This window comes from Vulpes lagopus, chromosome 13 (genome assembly GCF_018345385.1).
Source record: "Vulpes lagopus strain Blue_001 chromosome 13, ASM1834538v1, whole genome shotgun sequence".
In the NCBI taxonomy this organism is placed as follows: Eukaryota; Metazoa; Chordata; class Mammalia; order Carnivora; family Canidae; genus Vulpes; species Vulpes lagopus.
In genome coordinates this window covers 25,623,540-25,649,842 of record NC_054836.1, presented here as the reverse complement: position 1 = coordinate 25,649,842, position 26,303 = coordinate 25,623,540, and the positions used below count along the sequence as shown (strand labels likewise).

The window sequence follows — 26,303 nt, the reverse complement described above, 5'->3', positions numbered from 1 at the left end:
GACTAATCACCATCTTGTGCCTTGATTAAATTAAAATTTCTTAATGATCGGAACCTCAGGTACTATACTTATAAAATGGAAAACTTTAGCACCTGTCTCATCATAAGTCATTATTGGGTTTAAATGGAACTACGGCTATAAAGGCAAATGCAGATAATCAATAAACAGTCTTTTCTTCTTCTTCCCCTCATATGTAGCCTACTGTCCATTCACTCTATGCCAAAAAAAAAAAAAAAAAGAAACAACCAAACAAAAGCGTGTATCTGAAAAAATTAGAACAGTTAGAAGCAGATACATTATAAAGCAGGCATATTAACCCATCAGAATTATGATGACATCAACCTTCCAGCATCTGTCTCCTTGAAAATTCCATCCTGATTAGGACACAGTTCACAGCTAGGGGAAACACCACATTTACAGGCATCACAAAACCAAGGTTCAGTGGAGTTTTCAGAAGCTGAACTCATAATAGAGTCACTCTCTCCATCAACTCCATAGCAACCTAAAAAAAAAAAAAAAGTATGATAAATAAGTTTATTTTTTTAAACTCATATTTATAAAATTACAAAAAATGTAGAAACAAATCTGAAAAACAAATGGTTTATAAGAATAATATTAAAGTCAAAACATGTAAATGGAATCATTTTATAAAAATACTTTTTCATGTACCATGGTATGCACAATGGAACAAATGATATTTTAAAATAGTTTTGTACCTGCTGGAAAAGCATTACAGGAGTAGAAAAATGTACAATTCTTTAAAAAATTACAAAAAAATAGAAATTTTCATTAAAAATAAATCAGACTGCATCTAGAAACTACAGATTAATATTTTTTGAGCTGCTTCTGTAATGGACACTTAAATTTAAGACCATGCTCATGTAAAACAAACATACATCCAAAAAGGTCTCTAACTTTGGAGATAGCAGATAAAACACAAACTCATGTAACCATAAACACAAAGTATTAATAAGAGAAAAATACACACAGAAACCCACACAAACATAAATTAAGGCTATAGGACAATCAGAATAGTTCAGATTAGAGTTAGACAAACTGAGATCTATTCACAACTGAGCCAACATCTAGCTCTAGAAGGTATTTGATCTTTTTAAACATTTGTAATTCTATCTTCTGTAAAAATTTATCTACAACTGAAATTAATAAGAGATTACTTTTTCTGTTTAACTCAGTATTCTGAGAGAAGTTAAATTTTTACGCAGAAAATGTGGTAAAAATTTTTAAAGATCTTCAAAGCAAACAAATCTTGTTTAAGATTAGTTAGCATAGGTCTTTACATTTTAGAGTAGGTCATGTTATGCTTCAACTATCTTTCAATTATTAAAAGCAAAATGTTTCCTTATCAATGTAAATATACATGTTTGCAATTACAAATTATATTTAAAGTTACTATTTAGGCTTCCAGATCTGTCTAAACTTTTCATAAAATCAAAAAGAGTTTCCTTGATTTTTAGTTTAAAAAGAGGACATCACATATCAAACATGCACACCAACAGAAAATTCAAGCAAAATATCACTGTCAACATTTTGGGAAGATCAAGTTCTCATTAGAATTCCTGAAACTCAATTTAGCCAATGAACTCTGTGCCAAAGAGGCTCTGAGTACCTGACAAAACTCACTAGAAAAGTGATGTCACATTCATTATCATGGATGAAGAAAATCATGTATAAAACACCAAGAAAAATGTACTGGCACCAACACAGTACTTGATAAATATAGAATCGAATAAAGGACAACTAAAAAGTTAAGAAATAATTTCACCCAGACTATTAAAAACCATGCCCAACTCCTGATGACTTACAATAATGACTATAATAGTCATGACTCCTAAATAGTTTTCTTTTTCCTAGATGACACTTGACCCATTTCATATTATTTCTCTTCTTCTAGAAAGGAAGACACTACCCTCATGATAAAAATATCCCAAAGAGAAAAAAATTAATGCAGAAATAGTAATAAACTACAACTTAATTCTAGGCCTAACGTATGCTCTCATAAACTTTAGCTTGGGCATTTCTCTGATATCTAAGACACATTTATTACCTCTCCAAGATAGGTTGCTTCTATAGATAGCTAAATATCAACCACCCCAGAATCTTCTAACCAGGTTTATTCTCTAAGAGAGTAGTCTAAGTGCCAAATTCTAAGGGTCATCCAAAGTGACCTCCAGTAAACTGAACACATTAAACGAACAAGCAAAAAAGACTATAAGAAGCATATATAAGCAAAATCATCTCTCAAAAGGCTTTACCACATATGTAAATTTATATGCATCCAGTGTAAGAGGTGATTATTTGAACTGGTTATAAATTAAACAGACCAACCGGAGCCTAAACTGGAGAGAGTCTTCTCAGAAACACCAAAGACATTCAAAATAAAATAAATAACTATATAAATACTGAGTTAATTCACCCAGAAGGAAAAAGAACCATACACAACTAGCAAATAATTTTAAAGTACCAACATTAATTTACTAGATATCGTTAATAGGTCAATAGTCACATATTTTAGTCACACAGTACTACCATTCATTACAATTCAAATAGCCTGGGAGGCAGAAAACTAAAAAGTTGGTTTGCAACTATGACTTACATAAGCTGTCTCAAGAAGATACCATAATTGTCATCTCTACACTATTCAAAGGCTTTATAACAGTGAACCTTAATGTGATCTGAAAATCTTACAAGAGAATGCCAAAGAAAAGATTTCAAAGGAGCTAGACTATAGTACAGAAGATGAGCAAAGAAATCAAACTTATTAATTTCTTTACTATCATTAAATTGTGGTTGATAATCATCATTTTCACTTCTGTTTAGATATACATTATAAATAACAAATCCTAAAATGAAAAGGAAGCAGTTATTATTATCAACAATAAAAGAAGAATTTTCAATAAGGGCTCAGTAAGCAAAATACTGTATTCAGAGAAAAATCACAAAACAAAACAATAAAAATTAATCTGCTTTTCTACAAGGAAAAAAAATCTATTTTCTTTACAAAATAATGTTCCTTTGAAGTAAATTCTTTCTTCTGCATTCACACAAAGCAGGCAATTACCAAAATAATGAAGCCCCCACAGAGCTATTTTATTCACTTTATTTGCCAAAATCAAAGTAAATCATAACAGTATTTAAGAATAAAGCAAAATTTCAATTCTATCTTTTAAAGAACATTCTATACACATGGCAAAAATCTGCACAGAGAGAAACTTACAAACAACCTGAAGAATGATTTTTGAGCAATTTATAACCTAGAAGATCAGTATCATGTAAGTTCAAAGAGCAACCAGCAGGTGCATAAGTATTTCTTCTTCAGCTTCAATGCCCTGAAAGATGATTCAGGGTATTATTACCTTTACAGAGTTCTTCACTTGCCACTTTTACAGTACTTCTCTACATTACCTACTGGGTTTACTGACCTCTAGACCAAAGTTCTAACATGTTACAACCACTCTAATACCTTTTAATTAATGACTAAATACATTTTAAGACTTTTTTTCTTTCTTTCGTGCAAAACAGAATATAAACTGTCATAAAACAATGTTTATTTCCTTCATCTAACTAATTCTGATGCAAAAGTGCATCATCAGTAAGATTATGGAAAGATTTTTTTCATTTGGGTACCCATCTTAAATTTATAGACATATAAAACCTGTTTCATACAGTGTTTTCACATATGTAAACATAAAAAACATGTTTCTATGGTTATCTGATTTGATTAGGATCAACCTCTGAGTAACACATACAACCTACACAAATCATATTTAAGAAAAAGCAATATAAAATGTATTTACAGTTGTTTTGAATTATACAAGGGTATAGATAATCCAAATCAGTGGAAATTCTCCCCATTCAACTTGTCCGAGGGAGAAGACTTGGAGTCTTCCATCTAGAATTATGTAACCTTGGACAAACCACATCTCTGAGATTGAGTTAAAATGATCTACAATATGTATCTAATAATATCTCTCCTAAATTATCTCAGTATAGAAAGAAAAAAAATAAGAACCCAAAAGTTGCAATTTAAAAACTTAAGACTTTTTTTTTGTCTGTTAACATCCTAGGACTAAGACCTCTAATTTTTACTAAAAAAAAAAAAAGAGAAAAAGAAAAAAAAGATTTTAATGTAATACTGTTGTTTACAAGAAAAGACATACGGTATCAGTAACAAATATGTCCTAAAGCGTAAAATAACCAAAGTGTCGGCTGACTTATAAAGTTCAAATGGTTATAACTTGAACATACTTTATCACTCAAAAAACATTCATAAGGACATATTTTTGCATATACTAAGAAATAAAAATGGTCTAGGGCTAGTTAATAGCAGACTGAAAATGAAGAGGGGGGAAAGCATTTCTCAGTAGACCTTATCTCATTTAATGCACAGTAGCTAAAGTAAAAAGTAACTGCTGGCATATTACCTAATGTTCTATCACGTACAATGACACTTGTGACTTTTTTCTTCAGACACAGTACAAGCAGTATATCAGGATAACTGACATCACAGTCAGGGGTACCCTACCATTATAAGTCAGTTATAAGATCTTGTCACAAAGGTGTTTATACTAAGTGACAAGTTGGAACCCTTTGATTTCAAAAAGAAAAGATATTTATCTACATTTAAATGAAGTGAGTACTCTGAAAAGTAACTAGACAGTTACATATTTAAAAAACAATATTTCAAATACTTTTAGCAAAATCTCAACTTAAAAACTTCTCTTTATTATGCTTAAGAATGAGTATATTTAAAAAAAAAAAAGAAGGGACACCTAGGTGGCTCAGTCAGTTAAGCATCTGACTTTGGCTCAGGTTATTTCATGGTGCTGGGATCCAGGCCTGCATTGGGATCCAGCGCTGCATCGGACTCCCGCTCAGCAAGGAGTCTGCTTCTCCCTCTCCCTATCAAATAAATACATAAAATCTTAAGAGAAAAAAAGGAGGAGGAGGAGGAGGAGGAGGAGGAGAAAGAGAAGAGTTAGAACAAAGAAGAAAAGTTAAAGGAACAACACCAAAACAATAACTATGGTTGTCTGGATATTAGGATGAGAAAAGAAATTTTTTGTTTCTTTTCTCTGTTCTTTATTTCCCACATTTTATTTAATATCTGTTAATTACATTAGGAGGGATAGTTTTTTCAAAAATGAGACATTCAAAAAGTTCACATTTAACCATGAGATATTTAAGAAAAAGTTCTATGTCTGAATTATAATACGGAAGTCTGTCACTTAGGTATTTGAATTTAAAACGAACAAAAGGGACTCCTGAGTGGCTCAGTGGTTGAGCATCTGTTTTCGGCTCAGGTCGGGATCCTGGGGTCCTGGGATCAAGTCCCACATCAGGCTCCCATCATGAATAAATAAATAAATAAATATTTAAAAATAAATCAATCAAACAAAAAAACCCATCACCATTAGCTTCCTATTATGCTTTAGAAAATTTCCCTCTTTCTGGATTAATTTTATATATAAATTCATTTTGGAACTTAAAAAGTAATACAGGAAGATCTATAGCTGTAACTGTATTAAAAAAAATGAACATTCTATAAACAATGAAAAATACCACAAAGTTACAAAGTACATGAAAGGGTGGAAAAAATATTTGCAAGGATGAAAAACTGTAACACACATAGCAGTGAAAGAATTAACATTGAAAAGATTTCCAGCAAATCAATGAGAAAAAAACAAGCAGACCTATTAAGAAATGACAAAAGAAATGGACAGCAAGTAACAAGAAATAAAATGGTAATGGCCACAAGGTACCAAACCTCACTCATAAGAATGTGAATGCATATTTTAATAAAGCAATAGTCTCCAAATGATTAAAAGAAAATTTACTAATATGCAGTGTTAGCAACTAGTTTGTACATTGCTGTTAAGAATATGAACAAGTACAGTCTTTTTTAAGATCATTCTGGCAATTCTGTCTTTTTAAAAGTTAAAACGCACTTATCTTTTGAATCAGCTATTTCACGTCTAGGAATCTATCCCACAGAAGTTATTACATGAATATATATGACACATATATGTTAGTACTATCTATAAGGGAAAAACTAAAAACAAAAAGAAAAATAAAGACATCATGGATGAGCCATTCTATATAGTTAATTATGTACCAGTGGAAAAAAAAAAAAAAACTAATATATCTAATTTATACTCACATGAAAATAATTTTAATATTAACAGATTAACATATGAGTGAAATAAAGCAAGTAGCAGGAGGGAAAAGTCCCACGGTATTTATCCTATTTCTTTAGAGAAAAAGAGAGCATGAGCATATGTATATGTGATGTGTGTTTCATGTGTGTACACAGGAGCCTGTATGAAACGGCTGATCAAATATGGACAAATATGGTCAAATATGGACAATTTAAGTATCAGAAAGATCAGGTAATAGATGATAACAGAGGAGAGCACAATAACACTGAAAAGGAAAAAAAACTTCTCTACAAATCAAATACTGCCTAATAAATGTAGAGGAATGACAGAATTAAAAATCCCCATCTTGCAGCTACATATATAATAACTGATTTTGACAAGAATCAAAATCAGTGATTTTGATACCTAATCACTAATACCACTATGCAAAAGACTTTTAAGGAACAAGATATTAATAGAGTCTCAAAGTTATTAACCAACAGATTACTGGTTAATTACCAAAAGAAAAAAACAAATGGCTTTAAAATGGGGACTTCTATTTGATACCACCTTAACTATCACCAAAAATTTAAAAAGCTAGTATCATATTTCTTTCGATGTGGTGTAATGGGAAGTAAACATCATCAACATAGTACTTTGGTCAAAAAAATGTTTAAACTGAATCTAATCATGAGAAAAAAAAAGACAAATCTACATGTTATTCTAAAAACTGGCTTAGATTCTTCAACACAGAGTCATGGAATATTAAAAAAGACAGAAAATTTGTTTTAGGTTAAAGGACACCAGGACACAAAAAGCAATGTTAGTACGTGAATGGATCCCGGATTGGGGGGGGGGGGGGGGGCGCACAGCAGTGCCACAGTGATAACAAAGATATAGAGGTCACAAGAAGAGTTTGCATTGGGAGGCCTGGGTGGCTTAGTCAGTTAAGCAACCAACTCTTAGTTTCACCTCAGGTCATGATCTCGGGGTTGTGGGATCAAGCCTAGCATCGGACTCCATGCTCAGCTTAGAGACTGCTTGAGATTCTCTCTCCCATCCTTCTCTCTCTGCCCCTCACCCACTCACACTCACTGACTCTCCTCCCTCTCTCTCAAATAAACAAATACAATCTTTAAAAAAAAATAGTTTGCATATTACCAGCCATTAAAGTTTTCCTAAATATGTCTACGTATCTACATACACATGAGAAAGCAAGACATGTCTGGAAGAATACACACCAAAGTTTAAAGTATGTTTATCTCTAGGTGGTATGATTATGGAAGATGTTTTCTTTAGCTCATTTATACTGATATGTTCTACAATGAAAATGTATTTATGTAATATAATCAAGTTAAATGAACAGTACCAGTATGGGGGTTAGAGATTACCAGAGAGGGATAAGTGTGGATACAGACCAAATTGTTAACAGTAATTTCCTATACAAAAAGAAGCAGAATTCAGACGAAGGACATGTACTAAATCTATCTGCAATTTCTGTAAGTATTTACATGCCACTTAGAGTTAATAGGAAATATTTTAATAGAAAATGACTTTTGAAATCTCCTAACATAAGACATTGGTAAAGACTAATTTAATTATCTATACATTTAGGTTACAATTGTAGAACATAAGGAACCTGGGTAGAGGGAAGAGCATACATGAAGGCCCCCTATTACTGGAAAAGCAAGTCATTCAAATTGGCAGGTTATGAAATCGATAACAGTCCTGCTCTAAGAGTGAACTTTATTATAAATGGGCAAAATTATTTTAAACAAAGGAATAATATGAACAGATATGCATTTTAGAAAAATCAGCCCTGAAGATAGTAGGAGAGTTGGAGCAAGAAGAGGCACATCTATTTAGAAGTTAATACCCCAGCTCCCACCTGCCTCAAGTCTCAACCTGTTATAGGCTTGGACACCATTATTTTTTTGTCTTCAGAGTTTGTTTCTCTACTCGCCTATGCTTGTTCCCAACCATTTTTATAAAGAAATAAAAAGTCTAAACTTTTAAAAATCTTATTGTGAGTCTCACCTGCCTTATATCAGAAAGTATACTTTATTCTACATTGCCCTGGCCCCTTGCCATGACCTATATCTGCAGCTATCTTAAGCTCCAGCATGACATCTACCTACCCATTCCTTTTCTCTCTCAAATTTTACTTCCTTCCAAGCCAGTGTCTCTCAAAGGATGATCTTCCCTACCTCCTGCATGAGAATCCCAAGGTACTTTTTAAAACTGCAGATACTAGAGCCCCACTGAAGACATACTGAATCAGTGTCTCTAGTATAACCCAATAGTATAAAATGTGGTAAAAATCATAAATACCTTAAAATTTCATAGCACTAGAAGGCAATAAGCTAAATACAATGTATTCAAAAATACATATTTTAGTGCAAGGATTAGCGACCTATTGTTTACATATCAAAATGTCAGCCAGAATGCAACAGGAAGTTACTCAAATAAGAGGGCTGAACACTACCAGCAGAAAGGAAGAAGGGACAAAAGCAGGGAAGCAGTGTATTTTGTTTTTGCAGAACCAACAGTCCCAGCCAAGGAGACACTCAACTAGGTGTTTTACCAGATAGGTGTGTCTCACCTGACAGCTCCTTAGGAGAGCAAATTTAAGATGGGTTGGAGCTGAGGACTTGAAAGCCCCGAGTTATCCTAAAGCTATCCTTAACTTATTATAATAGTAAAAACTCCTATGGGGGGATCCCTGGGTGGCGCAGCGGTTTAGCGCCTGCCTTTGGCCCAGGGCGCGATCCTGGAGACCTGGGATCGAGTCCCACGTCGGGCTCCTGGTGCATGGAGCCTGCTTCTCCCTCTGCCTGTGTCTCTGCCTCTCTCTCTCTCTCTGTGACTATCATAAATAAATAAAAATTTAAAAAAAAAAAACAAAATCTTTAAAAAAAAAAAAAAACTCCTATGGGTAGAGCTTTCTGCCATTTTTTGGCAGATATGATGTATTCAGTAGCATGCTAACCCTATTATACATGCACAGAGTACCTATACAAGTTCCCTGCCCCCATCCCATTTTCAACCCTTCCTTGGGTCATGTTCAATTTGATGCACTCCAAAAATGAACCCCTTTAGTTCAGTTACAAAAAGAGAACATGCAATTGACTCACAAATCACCCAGATTTACCAATAAGGTATGATGCATTCAATACACCCATAGCACAGAATACATAACTGACTTATAAAATTTCATTCTTTGTTCTTGTTTTACATGTCTCCTTTCCCCTATTCTATAAAAACAGCAGAGACTATTTCTGGTACATCCTCCAGTTTCCTAGCACTAAATTTTACATTTAAATATTTATAGAATCAAGGCAACAAAAGAAATTCATTTAAGTAATAGTTAATGTTTGCATCAACACCACAGAGAAAGTTGTGCTCACCAATCTCTCTTCAATCCTCTCTAGGTGGTAAAAACAGCAACAACGCTACAGAGACAGAAATGCTGATGGGAAACTATGATTCAAAGATAGTAACAGGCAAGTCCCAGGGTGGAGGGATACAAAAAAGAACTTTCAATATTTTCAATGGCTTAGGTACCTAATAGCTATTGCTATGGTCAAAAGAAGGCAAGTCCAAGAGGGACTCATGCATTAGAACCCCATGTCTCTCTTAGTGCTCAGTATAGAGAACTAGTAGGATCCCCAGTGATTCCACTAACCCTTTCTCCTACTTCATTAGACTCTGACATTTGGTTAAGTTTCTACCTTTGTTACTATTGGAACCTGATAGAGTATCAACTTGTGTTACTTGCAAATATTGCTTATGGTAAAAACGACCCTATTGGCAGATTACATCTGAACTAGGAGTAACAATAAATAGGGAAGGTGAGGGAATGACACAGTCCAAAAAAAGATGGCTCCCAAATACTATGAACTGCTTGCTGTAGGGTACTATAAAAACCTCACAAAAAAGGAAGGCATGAGGCTGCCCTGGTGGCAAGCTATAATTTTGTTCTTCTATCCTTCTGAATAAACTGGGGTTAAATGTGCCCAGCAATAATCTTGAAAATCTTCAAGTTTAGCTACCCTGGTAGGCATTGCAGAGCTACTTCTTTATATTATCAATGGAGCTAATGCTTTAATGTATGTATGAAACATCTTGGGATCTTGTCAAAATATAGATTCTGATTCAGAAGAGACTTGGTCTGTGATTCTGCATTTCTAACAAGCTCCCACGTCACACAGATGCTACTGCTTAAAGCAGTGGATCTATGCTTTGAGTAGCAATACTTTAAAAAAAAAAACAACTGAAATAGGTAAGAGCAACATTTTAGTTTAAATACTATGAGTTATGGGGGCGCCCGGGTGGCACAGTCAGTTGAGTCTCCAACTCTTGGTTTGACTCAGATTGTGATCTCAGGGTCATGAGATGGAGCCTTGCATCAGGCTCCACGCTCAGCCCAGAGTCAGCTTGGGATTCTCTCTCTCTCTCTCCCTCTACCCCTCCTGCTAATAACCTCTCTCTCTAAAAATAGATGGATAAATCTTTTAAAAATAAGTAAATACTGTAAGCTGTGGAACATTCTTTAAAGCTTATTTATCTATCTAGAACTTTAGATGCAGCAAGAGTTCAGTTTTATAGGGAGAAAAACCTTAAAAACTAAAATACTTAAGCAATCCTGAAAGCTCCTAGTAGGATAGTGAAGAACTGACAATTTTTTTTTAAAGATTTTATTTATTTATTCATGAGAGATACAGAGAGAGAAAGAGAAGCAGAGACACAGGCAGAGGGAGAAGCAGGCTCCATGCAGGGAGCCCGATGTGGAACTCAATCCCAGGACTCCAGAATCACGCCCTGGGCTAAAGGCAGGCGCTAAACCACTGAGCCACCCAGGGATCCCCAGAACTGACACTTCTAAGAAGCTGCTTGACCCCATTTTTTTAGAGAAAAAATTAAAAAGGACTAAGAACATAATAATAGTCCATTACTATTACTAGTAATAGTACACCTAGGAAGAGACAAAAATTTAAAAAAAAAAAAAAAAAAACTAAATTGGGGATCCCTGGATGGGTCAGTGGTTTAGCACCTGCCTTCGGCCCAGGGCGTGGTCCTGGAGACCCAGGATCGAGTCCCACATCAGGCTCCCTGCTTGGAGCCTGCTTCTCTCTCTGCCTATGTCTCTGCCTCTCTCTCTTCTCTCATGAATAAATAAATAAAATCTTAAAAAAAAAAAAAACAACTAAATTATCTGGACTGAGCCACATGGCATTATTTTTTTTCAACCCAGGCTCTAATTAACATGGGCTGACAACAGTGTGATGACCCGAAAGTGATCAGAAAATATGTATGTTGACTAGACTACACACTATTATACTAAGAATTATAATCATTACTCTTCCTTAGAAGAGAAAATCAATCATCTAACCAAAGAATATTAAGCAGAGTTTTTTATTTTTGTTTTTATTTTCATATTGGTAGACTCAATTGATAGAAAGCTAATGGAAGATGAAAAATTCTTCACAGATCTATCAATCAATGTAATTTCTTGCTGATACTACTCAAGTATTACCCAAAAAAACTTAAATGGAGAGTCAGGAGTATATCCATATCAAAACAACACCTTCTCAAACATACTACTCAATGATACCTGGTAAAGGAATCTTTTAGACTAGGCAGACAAAAATAACCTACAGGAAATTAAGTTAAAAAAGAAAAATATACTTTAGTAATGTATTTACAAAAAATATATTAACATTTAATAACACTTCTTCCCTTTGGGCCCCTGGGTGGCTCAGTCAGTTAAGTATCTGCCTTTAGTTCAGGTAATAATCTCTGAGTCTGGGATAGAGAGCAGTCAGCTTTTCCTTCTCCTTTGCCCCTCCCCCACCACTTGTGCACATATGCCAGCATGTTCTCGCAAATAAATAGAATCTTTATAAAAAAATAGCACTTTTCCCCTAAACCAAAACAGGTAACTAAAAATCACCAAAACTAGGAATTTTTCAATCTACTAGTTCAAACTCTATTAAGAAACCAAGAAAAAGAGAATTATATAATCACAATTACACAACAGAAACTCCAAGATTAACAAAGGAAATGGGAGGGGTCCCTGGGTGGCTTAGTCAGCTAAACAATGATCTCAGGGTCCTGGGTTCAAGCCCTACATCTGGCTCCCCACTGAGCAGGGAGTCTGCTTTTCCTTCTTCCTCTGCCTCTGCCCCTAACTCCCCACTTGAGCTCTAATAAGTAAATAAATAAAATCTTAAAAAAAAAAAAAGGAAATGGGAAATTAAACTACAGGGGAAAAGTTATAATTAAAAAAAAACTCTCAAGATTTGTTTTACTTTTTATTTATAATTTGCACCTTAACTTTAAATTTATATAAAGTTCACAGAATTTGCAACACTACTAACAAAGCAATTATACCCCAATATATAAAGATTCACCTAAAGATGTAGAAAACTATTCAGTCTCCCCACTTACCAATTTCCTTATTTATTTATTTCACATATTACCTACTTCTCAAAAAACTCAAAAAGCTTCAAACTCAGGAACATTAATTTTCCTTTCCTGTCTTCCCTTTTTCTTCTATAACAAAAATAGGTCTCCGATTCTAATGAGTCAGTTTTAGAAGAAAAATGAGCAATCATTAGCAAATGCTCAAAAACATTTGGAACTTAAAAAAAAAAAAAAAAAAAAAAAAACATTTGGAACTTGAACTGCCATCAGAGCCAGTTAAAAGAATTATGCAAGAAAATATACTACATGACTTTACAGATACAACTTGCTTTGACCTAATGGAATTACCACTCAGCTTGATCACCTTATTTGTCTACCTTGATGAAGAAAGACTTTCTGGGTGTTTCTAAAAAAAAAAAAAAAAAAGTAGATTTGCCACTACTTAGGCTGTTCATCTCAGGGTGCAGCACAGGTCCCATGAGGAATCTTTAATTTTAATAGCTCCAGGCATGTCAAGGGTACTAGTGGGATGCCCTTCCAGAAATCTACATTTGTTTAAACAAAGAATCTCCTGGGAAAGAATAGTACTAAGAGGTGCAAAAGTCTGAATCAAAGACAATAAGACATTATGAATTGTACATGGTACTGGTCCCCAGTGGACTCAGGGCTGAATCTTAAAGGCAGGCATTTAGAAAAATAATTGCTTTACTACTACAGCTGTGAGACTACAAGGCCTCGGTAGTCTGAGTACCAGCACCAAGAGACAGCACCCTCAAAACGATGGGAACTATACATTCAAATACCTCCAGGGAAAAGACAACTGACAAAAACGGGTGATTTGGAAGAGGATTGTGGTAAAAAAGAAACTGTAGGCCTTACCAGCAGGGGGCACTCTATTCAACTCCAGCAGATTTTTGTCCTCAGAGGAAAAACTACTGCTGCCAGCACTTTAAGTTTGAAATCCAAAATGTATAAAATAAAATCTCCCAGTTTTTAAATGTTAGAAACCAATTCATTTTCTTAAAACCACTGTGCTTGCCTTAAAAAAAAACATCCATGGTCAAACCAATGACCTATGAAGCAGAGATAGTGCTCTTAGCATGATGAGAAGTCAACAACATTAACAGTACTGGTCTTGCCTGCATCACACATCAGCAATGACATTTATGGACATAAGCACTGTTAACACATTTGTGATCACATCTGTGATCAACACACATATCAGCAGCGCAGCAGCTGCTTTTGATTTTCATCTATTCTGCACCTACTCCAAAGAAGCTGAACCATGCCTGAAGGAAAAAAAAGAACAGAGACAGACATACAGCCATGCTGACTGGTCTGTTTATATGCATTACCACTAATCACCAGTGGTCCTTTATACTATCAATAAAATATATATATATATATATATATATATATATATATATTTACAGACATATACAGTAAGTAATATGCCAAGATTTCCCTATTTTTTATTCTCCCAAATAACTTTTATACCAACCTCTCTTCCCAAATCTCCAACATCTCCCCCACCTCCACTCTCTGCTAATGACTTTGCTTCCCATTTCACTGAGAAAACAAGAAGCACTCAAAAAATAAGTTACCCATGCTCTGACCACCACATCTAACAACCTACCTACATCTGTATCCATATATCCTTTCCTCTCCAATTACTATGGCTACTCATATTTATTTAATCTCTTCATTTGGTGCTGGATCCCATCCCCTCTAGCCTTGTACTTAAAGCCCTTGTGCCAGCCACTGCTTCCTGTTCTCACATTTTATCAATTGTCAACTTTCCCTTTCCACTGGTCACTTCCATATTAGTATAGTGCACTAACATACTATATAATCTCTGCATCTGTGACAGGCAGCCTCTAAGATGGCCCCCAATGATTAGTGCCCCTCATATTAACAGTCTCCGAATGTGCCTTCCTACATTTAAGTAGGGTTGGTTTGTGTGAACAAAATCCAGAAATTATAGCATCTATTTCCAAAATAGGGTTACAAAAGACCCTAGCTCTTTCATATAACTATAGCATCTATTTCCAAAATAGGGTTACAAAAGACCCTAGCTCTTTCATATTGCTTCTAACCCTTTCTCACTCTGATCACTCATTTTGAAGCCAGCTGTCCTGTCACGAGAGCACTCAGGACCAACATGATAAGGAACTGAGGTCTCCAGACAAGAGCCACCAAAGAATGGAAGCCTACCAATAATCACGTAAGCAAGGTTGGAAGCAGATCCTCCAGCCCCAGTCAAGCCTTGAAATGACTACAATTCAGGCCAACAGCTTTGACTGCAACTTCATGAGAGATCCTAAACCAGAATCACCCAACTATCCACTCCCAGAAGATCCTTGACCATTAGAAATTGTGTGAAGTAAAACATGTTTGCCATTACACTGACAAAATCGTGGGTAGTTTGTTACACAGTAAAGGTATCTTTACTTTACTTTACACAGCATCTAAACTAAGAAGAAATAAACCCACCCAACTCCACATCCCTTTAGCTAAGGTCCCATCTTGTTTCTTCTCTTTATATAAAAACTCTTTGTAGGAATTGCATTTAGTCACTATCTTCATTTTCCTTGTGCTATTCCCACTTGGAAGTCTCTTGAAGATAACCAATGATGTTCATGTTATTAATTCAGTGGTAAACTCTCAATTATAACAGTTTATAACAGTTCTGTTCTGCTTGAGAATATTCATTTATGCCTCAGAAAAACAAAATGAGATAAATGAAAGTCACACATACAGATAAAAAGTAAGTAAAGCACGTGTGTATAAAACAAGGACAAAAAAGAAAAGGACAGAAGGACCAAGAAACATTTAACATTCTTGAGGCACCTAGTTACTACATATACTGAAGATACAGAAGAATCAGGATATACTAAATGTACATGAGATGTGAAGAACACAGTATTCATGGGGCTTCAGTATGGCCCCCCATTAATGATACCTATTCTGGCTCCATGTGTCCACAGCCTAAGAAACACAAAACCCATAGCTATTCTGTAGGTTAACTGAATAATTAAAGCTGTAACCAGGCATACTTGTCCCTGGATCTGTCCAAGACAGCGTGTATTTGGACAGGGTACTGCCCAGCAGGAAAGGCCAAAAAGGCAGAGAGGGGTAGGACATAAAATACAAACTCTGTGTACCTCAGGATTCAGGTGATCCTTCCACCAACTTGTACTCTATCATACGGATGTTAACTAATCTTGTATTTTTCCCCTTGCTTCTTTCCAAGTATTTCCCACTTATTTAATAAATCATGTAATATAAGCATTTTGTCCATGAACCTTTTCTTCTACAACCTTTGGGATGGCTTGCCTGGCAGTGTACTTGGGAGTCTATCACTGCATTAGAATAACTGGCCACATGATATAGGTCTTCATCTGATTCTAGAAACAGAATTTGACAGTTAATCACTGTCTCTAAAAACATTTCCTTACTTAGCCTCTGGGTCATTACTCTTCAGTTCTCCTCCTATCCCTTTGGCCATGTGTTTTTCATCTCCTCTGAAGTGCTAGAACCACTTTATTACTCCCTATTAGATAGCACATGCAGTTTCACACTTTAAATAGCATCTAGAGGCTGTGAGTCTCAAATTTTTATCTCTAGTCCCAACATTTTACCTAAGCTCCAGACAGTTTAATACCAAACTTTTACTATCTACCTCAAAACCTATTCCTCTCTTGCATCATTGCAATGGTCTCCTAAATGGTCTCCCTGATTCCCAACTTAGACCCACTTTAGTCTACTCCCAACCCAGCAGAGTGACCCTTCCTAAACAAATCAAACCGTATTAATCCTCTGCCCAAAACTCATAGGTCTTCCCATATCCATCATAGTCAAATCTAAAAATCTATGACCTGCAAGGCCTTATCTGGTTTCCTCCCATCTCTACCCCCACCACTCACCAGCTTGCTCACTCAGTCCCTGCCATTAAATAAATATTCCAACCATGTTCCCACTTAAGATCTTGACACTTGCTACTCCTTCTTCCAGGGGTTCTCTTTCCCCAAAGAGTTGCGTAACTTGCTTCCTTATATCCTTCAGGTCACTGCTAGAATATCACCTTATTAGAGAGGATTTTCCTTTTCACTTTTTGTAAATACAAAATTCTACCTGCCCACTTAACGGCCCCCATCCACAGCATTTCCAATACTCCTTGTCCTGCTTTATGTTTCTTCATAGTCCAGACTACCACCTGATATTTGTTTATTGTTTATTTTTTCATTGACTGTCTCTCTTACTAGGTATTAAGCTTCATGAGGTCAGCAATTTCTACATTGCTTATTTTACTTGCCTAAAACCTAGAGAATGCCTAGCATATAGAGAGTACTCAAACACTACTAAAAAAAGTAAGTGAATGAGTAACAGTAATAGGAAACATTTCCATAGTGAGCCTTAGCAGCAAGGAAGGGCACTTTACATGAAGGCAAGAAGGTATTGGCTAAAGAAGCACAGGCCCTGCAGGTCCCATAAGCCCAGTAGACTCCCAGAACTATCTGGGAGAAGGGCTGTAATACGAAAAGAACAGGTGAGGACAAGGCCATAGAAAAACTGTTCTTTGGTAATCATGGCCCTACAGGAAGAAATTAACTGACAGGAAGAAATAATAACTTTATCATAGAGAAACCTGGAAGATACCCTCTCAACCAAGTGATCAAAGTAATATCACCAATAATTTGAAAAATAAATATTATGTACTTCTTTATATGATACACTGAAAACACAACATAACTTCTGTGGCATTTCTGCCAAAAGCATGTCACCGGAATCTAACCATGAGAAAGGATAAGAAAAAAAAACTAGTATTAAGGACATTCTGTAAATGAACTGGCCTGTATTCTTCAAAAGTGCCAAAGGCATGAAACACAAGGACTCAAGAAATGTTCCAGACCAAAGGTGACCAAACAGACATAATGATTGAATGTAATGCATAATCCTGGATTTTTATTTTGCTAGAATGGATATTATAGGGATTATTGGCAAAATGTGAATATAGTCAGTAGATTAAATAGTAGAATTCAATCAAAGCTATGTTCCTGACTTCGACAATTATAGGATTACATAAGAAAATGCCCTTGTTAAGAAATACACAGTAGGGTGCCTGGGTGGCTTAGTCAGTTAAGAGTCTGCCTTCGGCTCAGGTCATGATCCTGGGGTCCTAGGATTAAGCCCTGTGTCGGGCTCCTGCTCAGTGGAGAGTCTGCTTCTTCCTCTCCCTCTCTCTGTGTGTTCTCGCTCTCTCACAAATAAATAAATAAATGTTAAAAAAAAAAAAAAAAAAAGAAAGAAAGAAATACACACTGAGGTATATAGAGGCAGAGGTGGACGTTATGTCTACAATTTATTCTCATAGAGTTGAAAACAAAATTGTCATATGAGAGAAGATGAAAACAGCAAAATGTTACCATTTGGGAAATCTGAGTGAAAGTATATGGGATTTCTTTGTAGTACTCGTATAACTTTTCTGTAAGTCAGAAGTTATGTCAAAATAAAAAAAAATTGGGGGATCCCTGGGTGGCGCAGCGGCTTAGCGCCTGCCTTTGGCTCAGGGCGCGATCCTGGAGACCCGGGATCAAATCCCACATCAGGCTCCCGGTGCATGGAGCCTGCTTCTCCCTCTACCTGTGTCTCTGCCTCTCTCTCTCTCTGTGACTATCATAAATAAATAAAAAAAATAAAAATAAATAAAAAAATAAAAAAAATAAAAAAAAATTTAAGAGAAAAACAAACAAGCAAATAAACTAACCAAAAGATTCAAAAATATAATTGGGAAAAATATTTTCAATATAGTGGCTTCTATTTCGGTTTTTAAAAGATAATCTCTCTGAATATTCTAGTTTAAAATTAAAAATTATAACCATGAAAGAAGAAACTGTATCACTACACTTCGAATATATTTTAAATAACATATCCTACCAGAGTCACATACTAGACTACTTCCTATATCTAAATTTCATTTAAAAACTAGAAATAAATGCCATGAAGGAAACTATCATAACACTAACCTTCAGAGAAATACTGTAATTTCCAGATAATATTTCTATTTAAGTTATTTTAAAACATTTTAAATTAACATAATCCAAAAAATAATACCCATGATACTTTGAGGATTCAATACATCCTACCTTCAATTGAAAAACCATGAAATACTATAGAAGAAACTTAGAACAGTAAAATGTAAAAGAGCTGATTTTACTTATTTAAATTCAGTGTCAATTAGCTGTTTCAAAAAGGAGACACAACAGAGCAAAATTACCTTCATGGACTGTAATGCCACAATTGTCACACTGAATTATTTCATCAGCATCCTCGCTATTATCTCCAAGACAAACACAGCAAATCAGAATGTGGTCCATTTTTTGAGAACTCCAGTTTTGACTCTTCTCAAGAATCAGCGAGTCCTAATATCAAAATATATCAGAAAATCACATATTTAAATTAAAAGATAACTTTAATAACTAAAATTCTGTTATTTTATGCATTTCTAAAATTATGCTACATTCTCCATTTAGTAATGTCAAAGCATGCTACATTTGAAAAGTCCATTTCTTTGTCAAATGATCCTCTAAATACCCTCAATTTTTCACTTTCTCTGCAAGTCCCATATTCTCCCTCCTTTAAGAAATAAAAAAGCAAGCATGCAACTAACAACTCTTCATCTGCTTTGCCATTCCAGACTATAGTCAGATCCCTTAAACTAGGAGAAAGGAAAAATTAACCTACAAGTAATTATTACTCCTACAATGGGTTTACAAAGTGTAAGACATGGTTCCTACACTTTGGAAGCCTATAATCCTGCCTGAAGAGAGACAAGACACACATATATTAAACAAGAAAAAATCAATCCAAGATAACATATAAGCAAATATGCATGTGATGGCATAATTATAAACTCTATACTTAACTGCTGAGGAATTCAGAAGTTTCAGAGTCATCAAACTACTGGATGACAGATCCAAGAGAACCTGAATAGGCATAGCTGTATAAACAGGTACAGAAAACCATCTAAAGGGACGCCTGGGTGGCTTAGCAGTTGAGCGTCTGCCTTTGGCTCAGGACAAGGTCCCGGAGTCACGGGATCGAGTCCCACAGTGGGCTTCCTGCATGAAGCCTGCTTCTCCCTCTGTCTGTGTCTCTGCCTCTCTCTCTCTCTCTGTCTCTCATGAACAAATAAATGTTAAAAAAAAAAAAAAAAGGGGGATCCCTGGGTGGCGCAGCGGTTTGGCGCCTGCCTTTGGCCCAGGGCGCGATCCTGGAGACCCGGGATCGAATCCCACATCAGGCTCCCGGTGCATGGAGCCTGCTTCTCCCTCCGCCTGTGTCTCTGCCTCTCTCTCTCTCTCTCTGTGACTATCATAAATAAATAAAAAATTTAAAAAAAAAAGAAAAAAAAAAACTATCTAAAAAAGGATCCAAGTTGTCTAGTTGCAAAAGCGTAAGTACTCTATTAAGTTTATGTCAAGAAGTACATAGTATAAACTGATAATGATACTGAGATAATTATAAAAAGAGAAAAACATAATAAATATAAAGATATAATTTCAAGAAGGAAAAGAATTTGCTTTAATTTTAAACTACATTACAGATTTAAACTTTAAATGGTTAACAATATAATAATTCTTACCATATTATCAGATTGGACATTATATAAGATAGCACTTGACTCTAAATGTTTTCATTTAGGAAACTAACCACTGTTTTTATATTTTTATATTCTTTTAAACAGACCAATATCCACAGAAAACATTTAGAGTCATCATTTCATAGCAATTTGTAAATGACACTTGAATGTCACAATAACATTTTTTTTTCAATTCTGTGTTATACATCTAAACTTACAGCTAATCTGTAAAACAAATCAGAAACAAATGCAAAGTCAGGAAGGAGGCAGTATCCTTGTTCTAGAGAATCCTAGTACTTAAAAATTGTAGATTTCATTTATTTATTTTACTACTCTTTGTTATAAAACCAAAGTAATTTGGAGGCTTTGGATATGAGTAGTAAATAAAGGGAAAAACTTCCTGAAAAGAAAACTCACATTTTATAGAACATTGGTGCAGAGTAAAACAAAAATCTCTCCAGATTTTCATATCAGTGATCTTGGATTTCATTCTCAGTTCTCATTTAATAACTATTGAATCTCAAAACTGTAGTTTTCTTATCTGTAAAATGGGATGGCAAAAGTAGTACCTACCTGATGAGATTGGTGTGAAAATTAACAAGATAATTGTATGGTAAAAATGTTCCTGAGACATACCGTGTACTCAGTAATTATGTTCATTCCCCTTCTCCTTTCGTAATTATTGTAGGTGGTTCAAGAAAAGGAGTATGAGCTGCCCATTTATTACACTGAGTAATCCCTTGGACTCCCCCTCCCAAAAGTTGTAACCCTCAATGAACACTGCTACTTTAAATATTTTCCTGTGGTAAGTCCAAAAAAGACTTTTTTCCCAAAATACCACATCTAGGGTTTAAAAATAAAATTTAAAAAAAAAAAAAAACACCTCAGACTAGAAAAAGATCTAGCCAATAACCAGTTTGATAACTGACAGGCTACTCATGTAAAATGGGTTCTGCCAATACTTCTCTGCTGGAAATAGCCAAACTGTGGAAGGAGCCTCAGTGTCCATCGAAAGGTGAATGGATAAAGAAGATGTGGTTTATGTATACAATGGAATATTACTCAGCCATTAGAAATGACAAATACCCACCATTTGCTTCGACGTGGGTGGAACTGAAGGGTATTATGCTGAGTGAAATAAGTCAATCGGAGAAGGACAAACATTATATGCTCTCATTCATTTGGGGAATATAAATAATAGTGAAGGGGAATAGAAGGGAAGGTAGAAGAAATGGGTGGGAAATATCAGAGAGGGAGACAGAACATAAAGACTCCTAACTCTGGGAAACGAACTAGGGGTGGTGGAAGGGGAGGGGGGGGGGGGTGGGGGTGAACGGGTGACAGGCACTGAAGGGGGCACTTGACGGGATGAGCACTGGGTGGTATTCTGTATGTTGGCAAATTGAACACCAATAAAAAATAAATTTATTATTAAAAAAAGAAAAAAATACTTCTCTGGTGGAATTACAACTAATAAGTCCTTGAAAAAAAGGTTTACCCCTGTGGGAAACAAGTACATTCCTATGGATCAGAAAAAGTAGCATTAATAGGTAGCTCTAATTCCATCATTTTCCTGTTTTTCCATTTTGCTCAGATAAAACAGTGAATGTCTAAATTGTATATCTATACCAATTTCTTCTCTCTATACATATTATCATTTAGAGGCAGAAAAAACAAAATCAGCTGGCTCTGGCCCTCTGATTCACATCATTTGAGACACTTATCAGAAATCTAATGCAAAGAGAAAGAAATGGGGGGAACTGGAGCCCTGCCCAATGACTATGGATAATGCTTCAGTGGGAAAGTCTTACTAACACATTCTCTTAAAAAAGTGTGCTCTAAATTGTCTTTAATACATCAAACACAGGTTTGAGCACACATAACCAAACTATAAAAGCAAATTTACTATCAAATTTTTATTAGCATATTTCTGAAGATGTGTATCATTTTTTTAAGTTTTTGGACAAAATAGTTAAGTTAAACTTTTTACCAAAAGATATATCATTTGAAAATATGGTTTTTATATATAAATAGAAATTGGGAAAGTTGGTTCTGAATGGCACATGAGTATTACCTAGGATATAACTTTAATATTGTAGAAGAATTTAATGTAATCGAATGGCAACTAGAAGAATAAATGCAGCACAATAATAATAAACCAATGAGTACTTATAGTAAATTATTTCACTCTTTTCCTTAGGGTTTAAAGTTACACCTCAAATGATAATATTGTCCAGTGTTCTCCATGGGTCTATTGCTTGTTTGCTTATGTATTCCACACAGATGATTATAAATAATATATACAACAAGGTAAACTCTGTATATGTATTTAATAAAAGAGAATTCCTGAACACTTCATTCAAAACTAGAATTAAAAGAATCCTTATTGCTCTGATGATGAGAAAAAATTAGTATACTGAAAAATCTGAGCAATAGGTCTTCGTCTAAGTTTTGAGAAAGTGAAATTCTCAAGAATCTGAAGTAATTTTTGTACAATATTTCAAACTGTATTTTTATGTATATCAAGTTGTTTTATTTTGAAATGTGTAAAAAGCATTGATAAGTCTGAAGTTCCAAATAGAAGTTGCTATTTATAAATAGAAGTTGCTATTTATAAATTTATAAATTTTAATTACCAAATATCAGATGACAATTGCCATTTCTTCATATCCATTTAACATCAATCTAATCCATTTAACATGAGAGCCTTTTATGAAAAGAAACCAAAAAACTTCTGCCTGAAAATTTCTATTGATATAATTTTCTGTTAAATATTAATCCTCAACCAAAGCTCTAGTTTCAAAGTCCTGAAAATGTGAACCATTTTTTGAAAATGCTACACCCCATCCCCAAAAGATTTACTTCAGAAAACCAAAAATGAATGTAACATCAGTTAATCTCAAAAGCATCGTTTGAAAATGGCATATAACCATATTCCAAGAGGATTGTTTAGACCACACTAAATTCAAAAAATGTCATAATTCCATAGGCCAAGTAAAGTGCCCATATGTAGAAAATGCAAGGTTATCAAATTCCAGTTGTAGAACAGTAGTTCTCAAGGTATGGTCTGTGGGACTCTGCTTCATAGGGTCCACAAGGAAAAGGCTATTTTCATACAAAATACTAGGGTTATTTGCCTTTTTCACTCTCTCTCTCATGGATGTATCATGTACTCTTCCAGAACTACATAACAGGGGATAGGGTCATCAATCTGACAATTTGTTGCTTCTGTATGCCTTAATTTTTTAATTCCTGAGTTTTAATTTAACCCACATAAATAGTAATTAGGGTCTTCAATAATTTTCAAAGTGTAAAGTGGTCCTGAGACAAAAAAGTTCAGAAACCACTCTTCTAGAGTATTTAAAGGCCTATGGCATAGTCATGTTAAGACCATTAAGAGTCCATAGTTAAGGGACGCCTGGGTAGCTTGGCAGTTGAGCATCTGATGCCTTTGACTCAGGTCATGATCTCGGGGTCCTGGGATCGAGTCCCAAATCAGGCTGCCCACAGGGAGCTTCCTTCTCCCTCTCCTTATGTCTCTGCCTCTCTCTGTCTTTCATGAATAAATAATAAATAAACTCTTTTTTTATTCATGACACAGAGAGAGGCAGAGATATAGGCAAAAGGGAGAGGCAGGCTCTATGCAGGGAGCACGATGTGGGACTCAATCCCGGGACTCCAGGGTTACACCCTGGGCTGAAGGCAGATGCTCAACTGCTGAGCCACCCAACTGTCCCTAAATAAATTATCAGGAAAAAAAAAAAAAAAAGAGTTGATAGTTAAGTCAATAAAAGACCCCAGCTCCATTCAAATAAAAGAAAAATCAAATTCCCTAAAAAACTTCAAAATTATTAAACTTTTGGAATATCACTTACATGATGTCCAACATCATTTACTTACAAAAGCACTTGACATAACAGCCAAGAAAGTATGCTGTTTATAAACTAAATATAATTCAATTATGTATTTCTAAAATCACACTTTCAGTTATCTCTACTACAAAGTAGTATTTGAAAACATAAAGTAAAAGTAGAGGATAGTAAAACTTCAAATATAACCAAATACATTTGTATTAACTAATAGATACTTGATACCTTGATGCCAAGGTATCACTACCTAAAATAGCCAGCAAGATTAAGATACAAACAATAGCCATAAGGCAACAAGAATTACCTTTAGTCATCTATTTTACAAAATCAAGAGCATATGAACAGGAAATTTAGAAAGATAAAAGAGTTTTCATTAAAATTTGTTATCTGAGTGACACTTATATAGAAGTAGAATCATCAAAAATTACTAGTCTTAGAGAAAAACAGTTACCAAGGTTTCAGGTAGAATTATTGAGGTAAAATGAACTTTCAATCAATTTTTCTACATTTCTGCATAGGGTAGAACAAAAGGAAAACTAACATAAATTAACACCAGAGAAATAAGTTTTGTTACTGTAAGAAGAAAGTTCTTGATAATTTTATGGAGACCCATTTCCAAGAAATGCTCTGGAATCACATTCCTTTGGGACTTAACATAAATATATGAAGTCTCATTATTTAATGAAGTCTCTTTTGGTGGGATAAAAAACCTAAACAGCACATGTGACCTTCCAATGCAACTCAAAGGACAGCCTACAACCTCTTAAGCAATACGTTACGCATTACACATTATTAACAAATGGATAATGTATACATTTTACCTGGCAAATTTCTAAACATATGTAAGTATTCCCCACACCATAACAGAGATCTAACTCTGCCTCTATCATTAGACAGCCTACTTTTGTGAATGTCAGGCTAATAAAAATGAAGAAGATAATGCTACCAACAGGTAAACTTATTCAGTAGACAGACTGAGTATTAAATACTATAAAATAAGCTGGATACAAGCCTCAATCAAATATGAACTGAATTTTCCATATTTCTATTTCCCTAAATTGCTCCTGGGAATATGAAACTATTTGTTTTACAGCATTATAAATACTATATTATATTCCAAATGACAATTTCCCATTACCTAAAGAATTAGGATAGCACTGGAGGCAGACAACATTCTTCACATAAAAGTGGATAACCTAGAAGTTGACCAATGTTTATAATTTAAAATACAACCTGCTGCTTCATCAATCTAACATATAACCCCCCCTCACATCCTGTTACTTATTATTTTGGAAAGTAAAAAATCACCAAGTTTTTAAATGAAACTTACTTAAAATAGGTAATCATTCCTACGCAAAACTTGTAAGTAGAAGGTAAAAGAATAAAGCACAGAAGGAAAATCTACCGGTTTAACCTATTGTGATGATATGAAAAAACAAAAAATAAGTGCTTGCAAAAGAAGTGAATTTTGTGACAATAAATGTATTAACAGAAATAACAGACTTAATTATTATAGTTCTACATGTTGATGTAACAGGTACATCTACATGTAAGATGACAACTCAATCTTGCTTTTGAAGAAAAACATATACATAAACACACAGACAAAGAGACACAAATGTGTTTGACTGAAGAATCTTGAATGTTGCATCTTGGGCCCAAAGGATAAACCTAACTTTCGGTAGTAGAACTTCAAGTGGAAGAACTGAGTCATTACTGTAGTTTTAGGACAAAAATGTTTGTCTTATGATAGGAGTGTTTGATTTTTCTTTTTCATTTCTTTGTAGAGAGAACTTATTCACTAAATATATGTAAACATATAGTTCATATTTACTCCCATACATCTAAAGCAAAGACTTGGTGACTATTCAGATGATGAGTGCTACAACTGGTTAAGGAATTAACCTTAAAATGAATCTCTAAAAGTCTGACGCAATCATTAAGCTGTTTTTGTCCTGCTCTAAAAAGTAGAAGTCTAAATTTTCATGTGGATATGGACATGCCTAAGTTGAAATAAAGGTGACCTCTGTTTTCATAATCCACTCAGAACCATTCAGCAGTCCTACGAAGAATGGGGTGAGAGGACAGAGAGGGAAAAGGAAAACTATCATAACCCTAGTCTCTGGATATAAAAACATTTCTCTAATTATAAAGACTGTAAGTTCCTTGAGGGCGGTGATTGTGAGCTCCTTGAGGACGGTGACAAATAGT

At 34.8% G+C, this 26,303-nt stretch overlaps 1 protein-coding gene across 6 annotated transcripts in view; it reads right to left on the bottom strand.

The window, feature by feature from the left end:
- PHF14 (PHD finger protein 14) overlaps positions 1-26,303 on the bottom strand; it is a 236,322-nt gene that overhangs the window by 186,422 nt on the left and 23,597 nt on the right. For all 6 annotated transcript variants that reach the window (XM_041728062.1, XM_041728064.1, XM_041728067.1 and 3 more), the window contains 2 exons: positions 18,859-19,003; positions 343-502 (listed from right to left, as the gene is read on the bottom strand). In XM_041728062.1, coding sequence (XP_041583996.1) covers positions 343-502; positions 18,859-19,003 — 305 coding nt within the window. The remainder of the gene's footprint in view (positions 1-342; positions 503-18,858; positions 19,004-26,303) is intronic.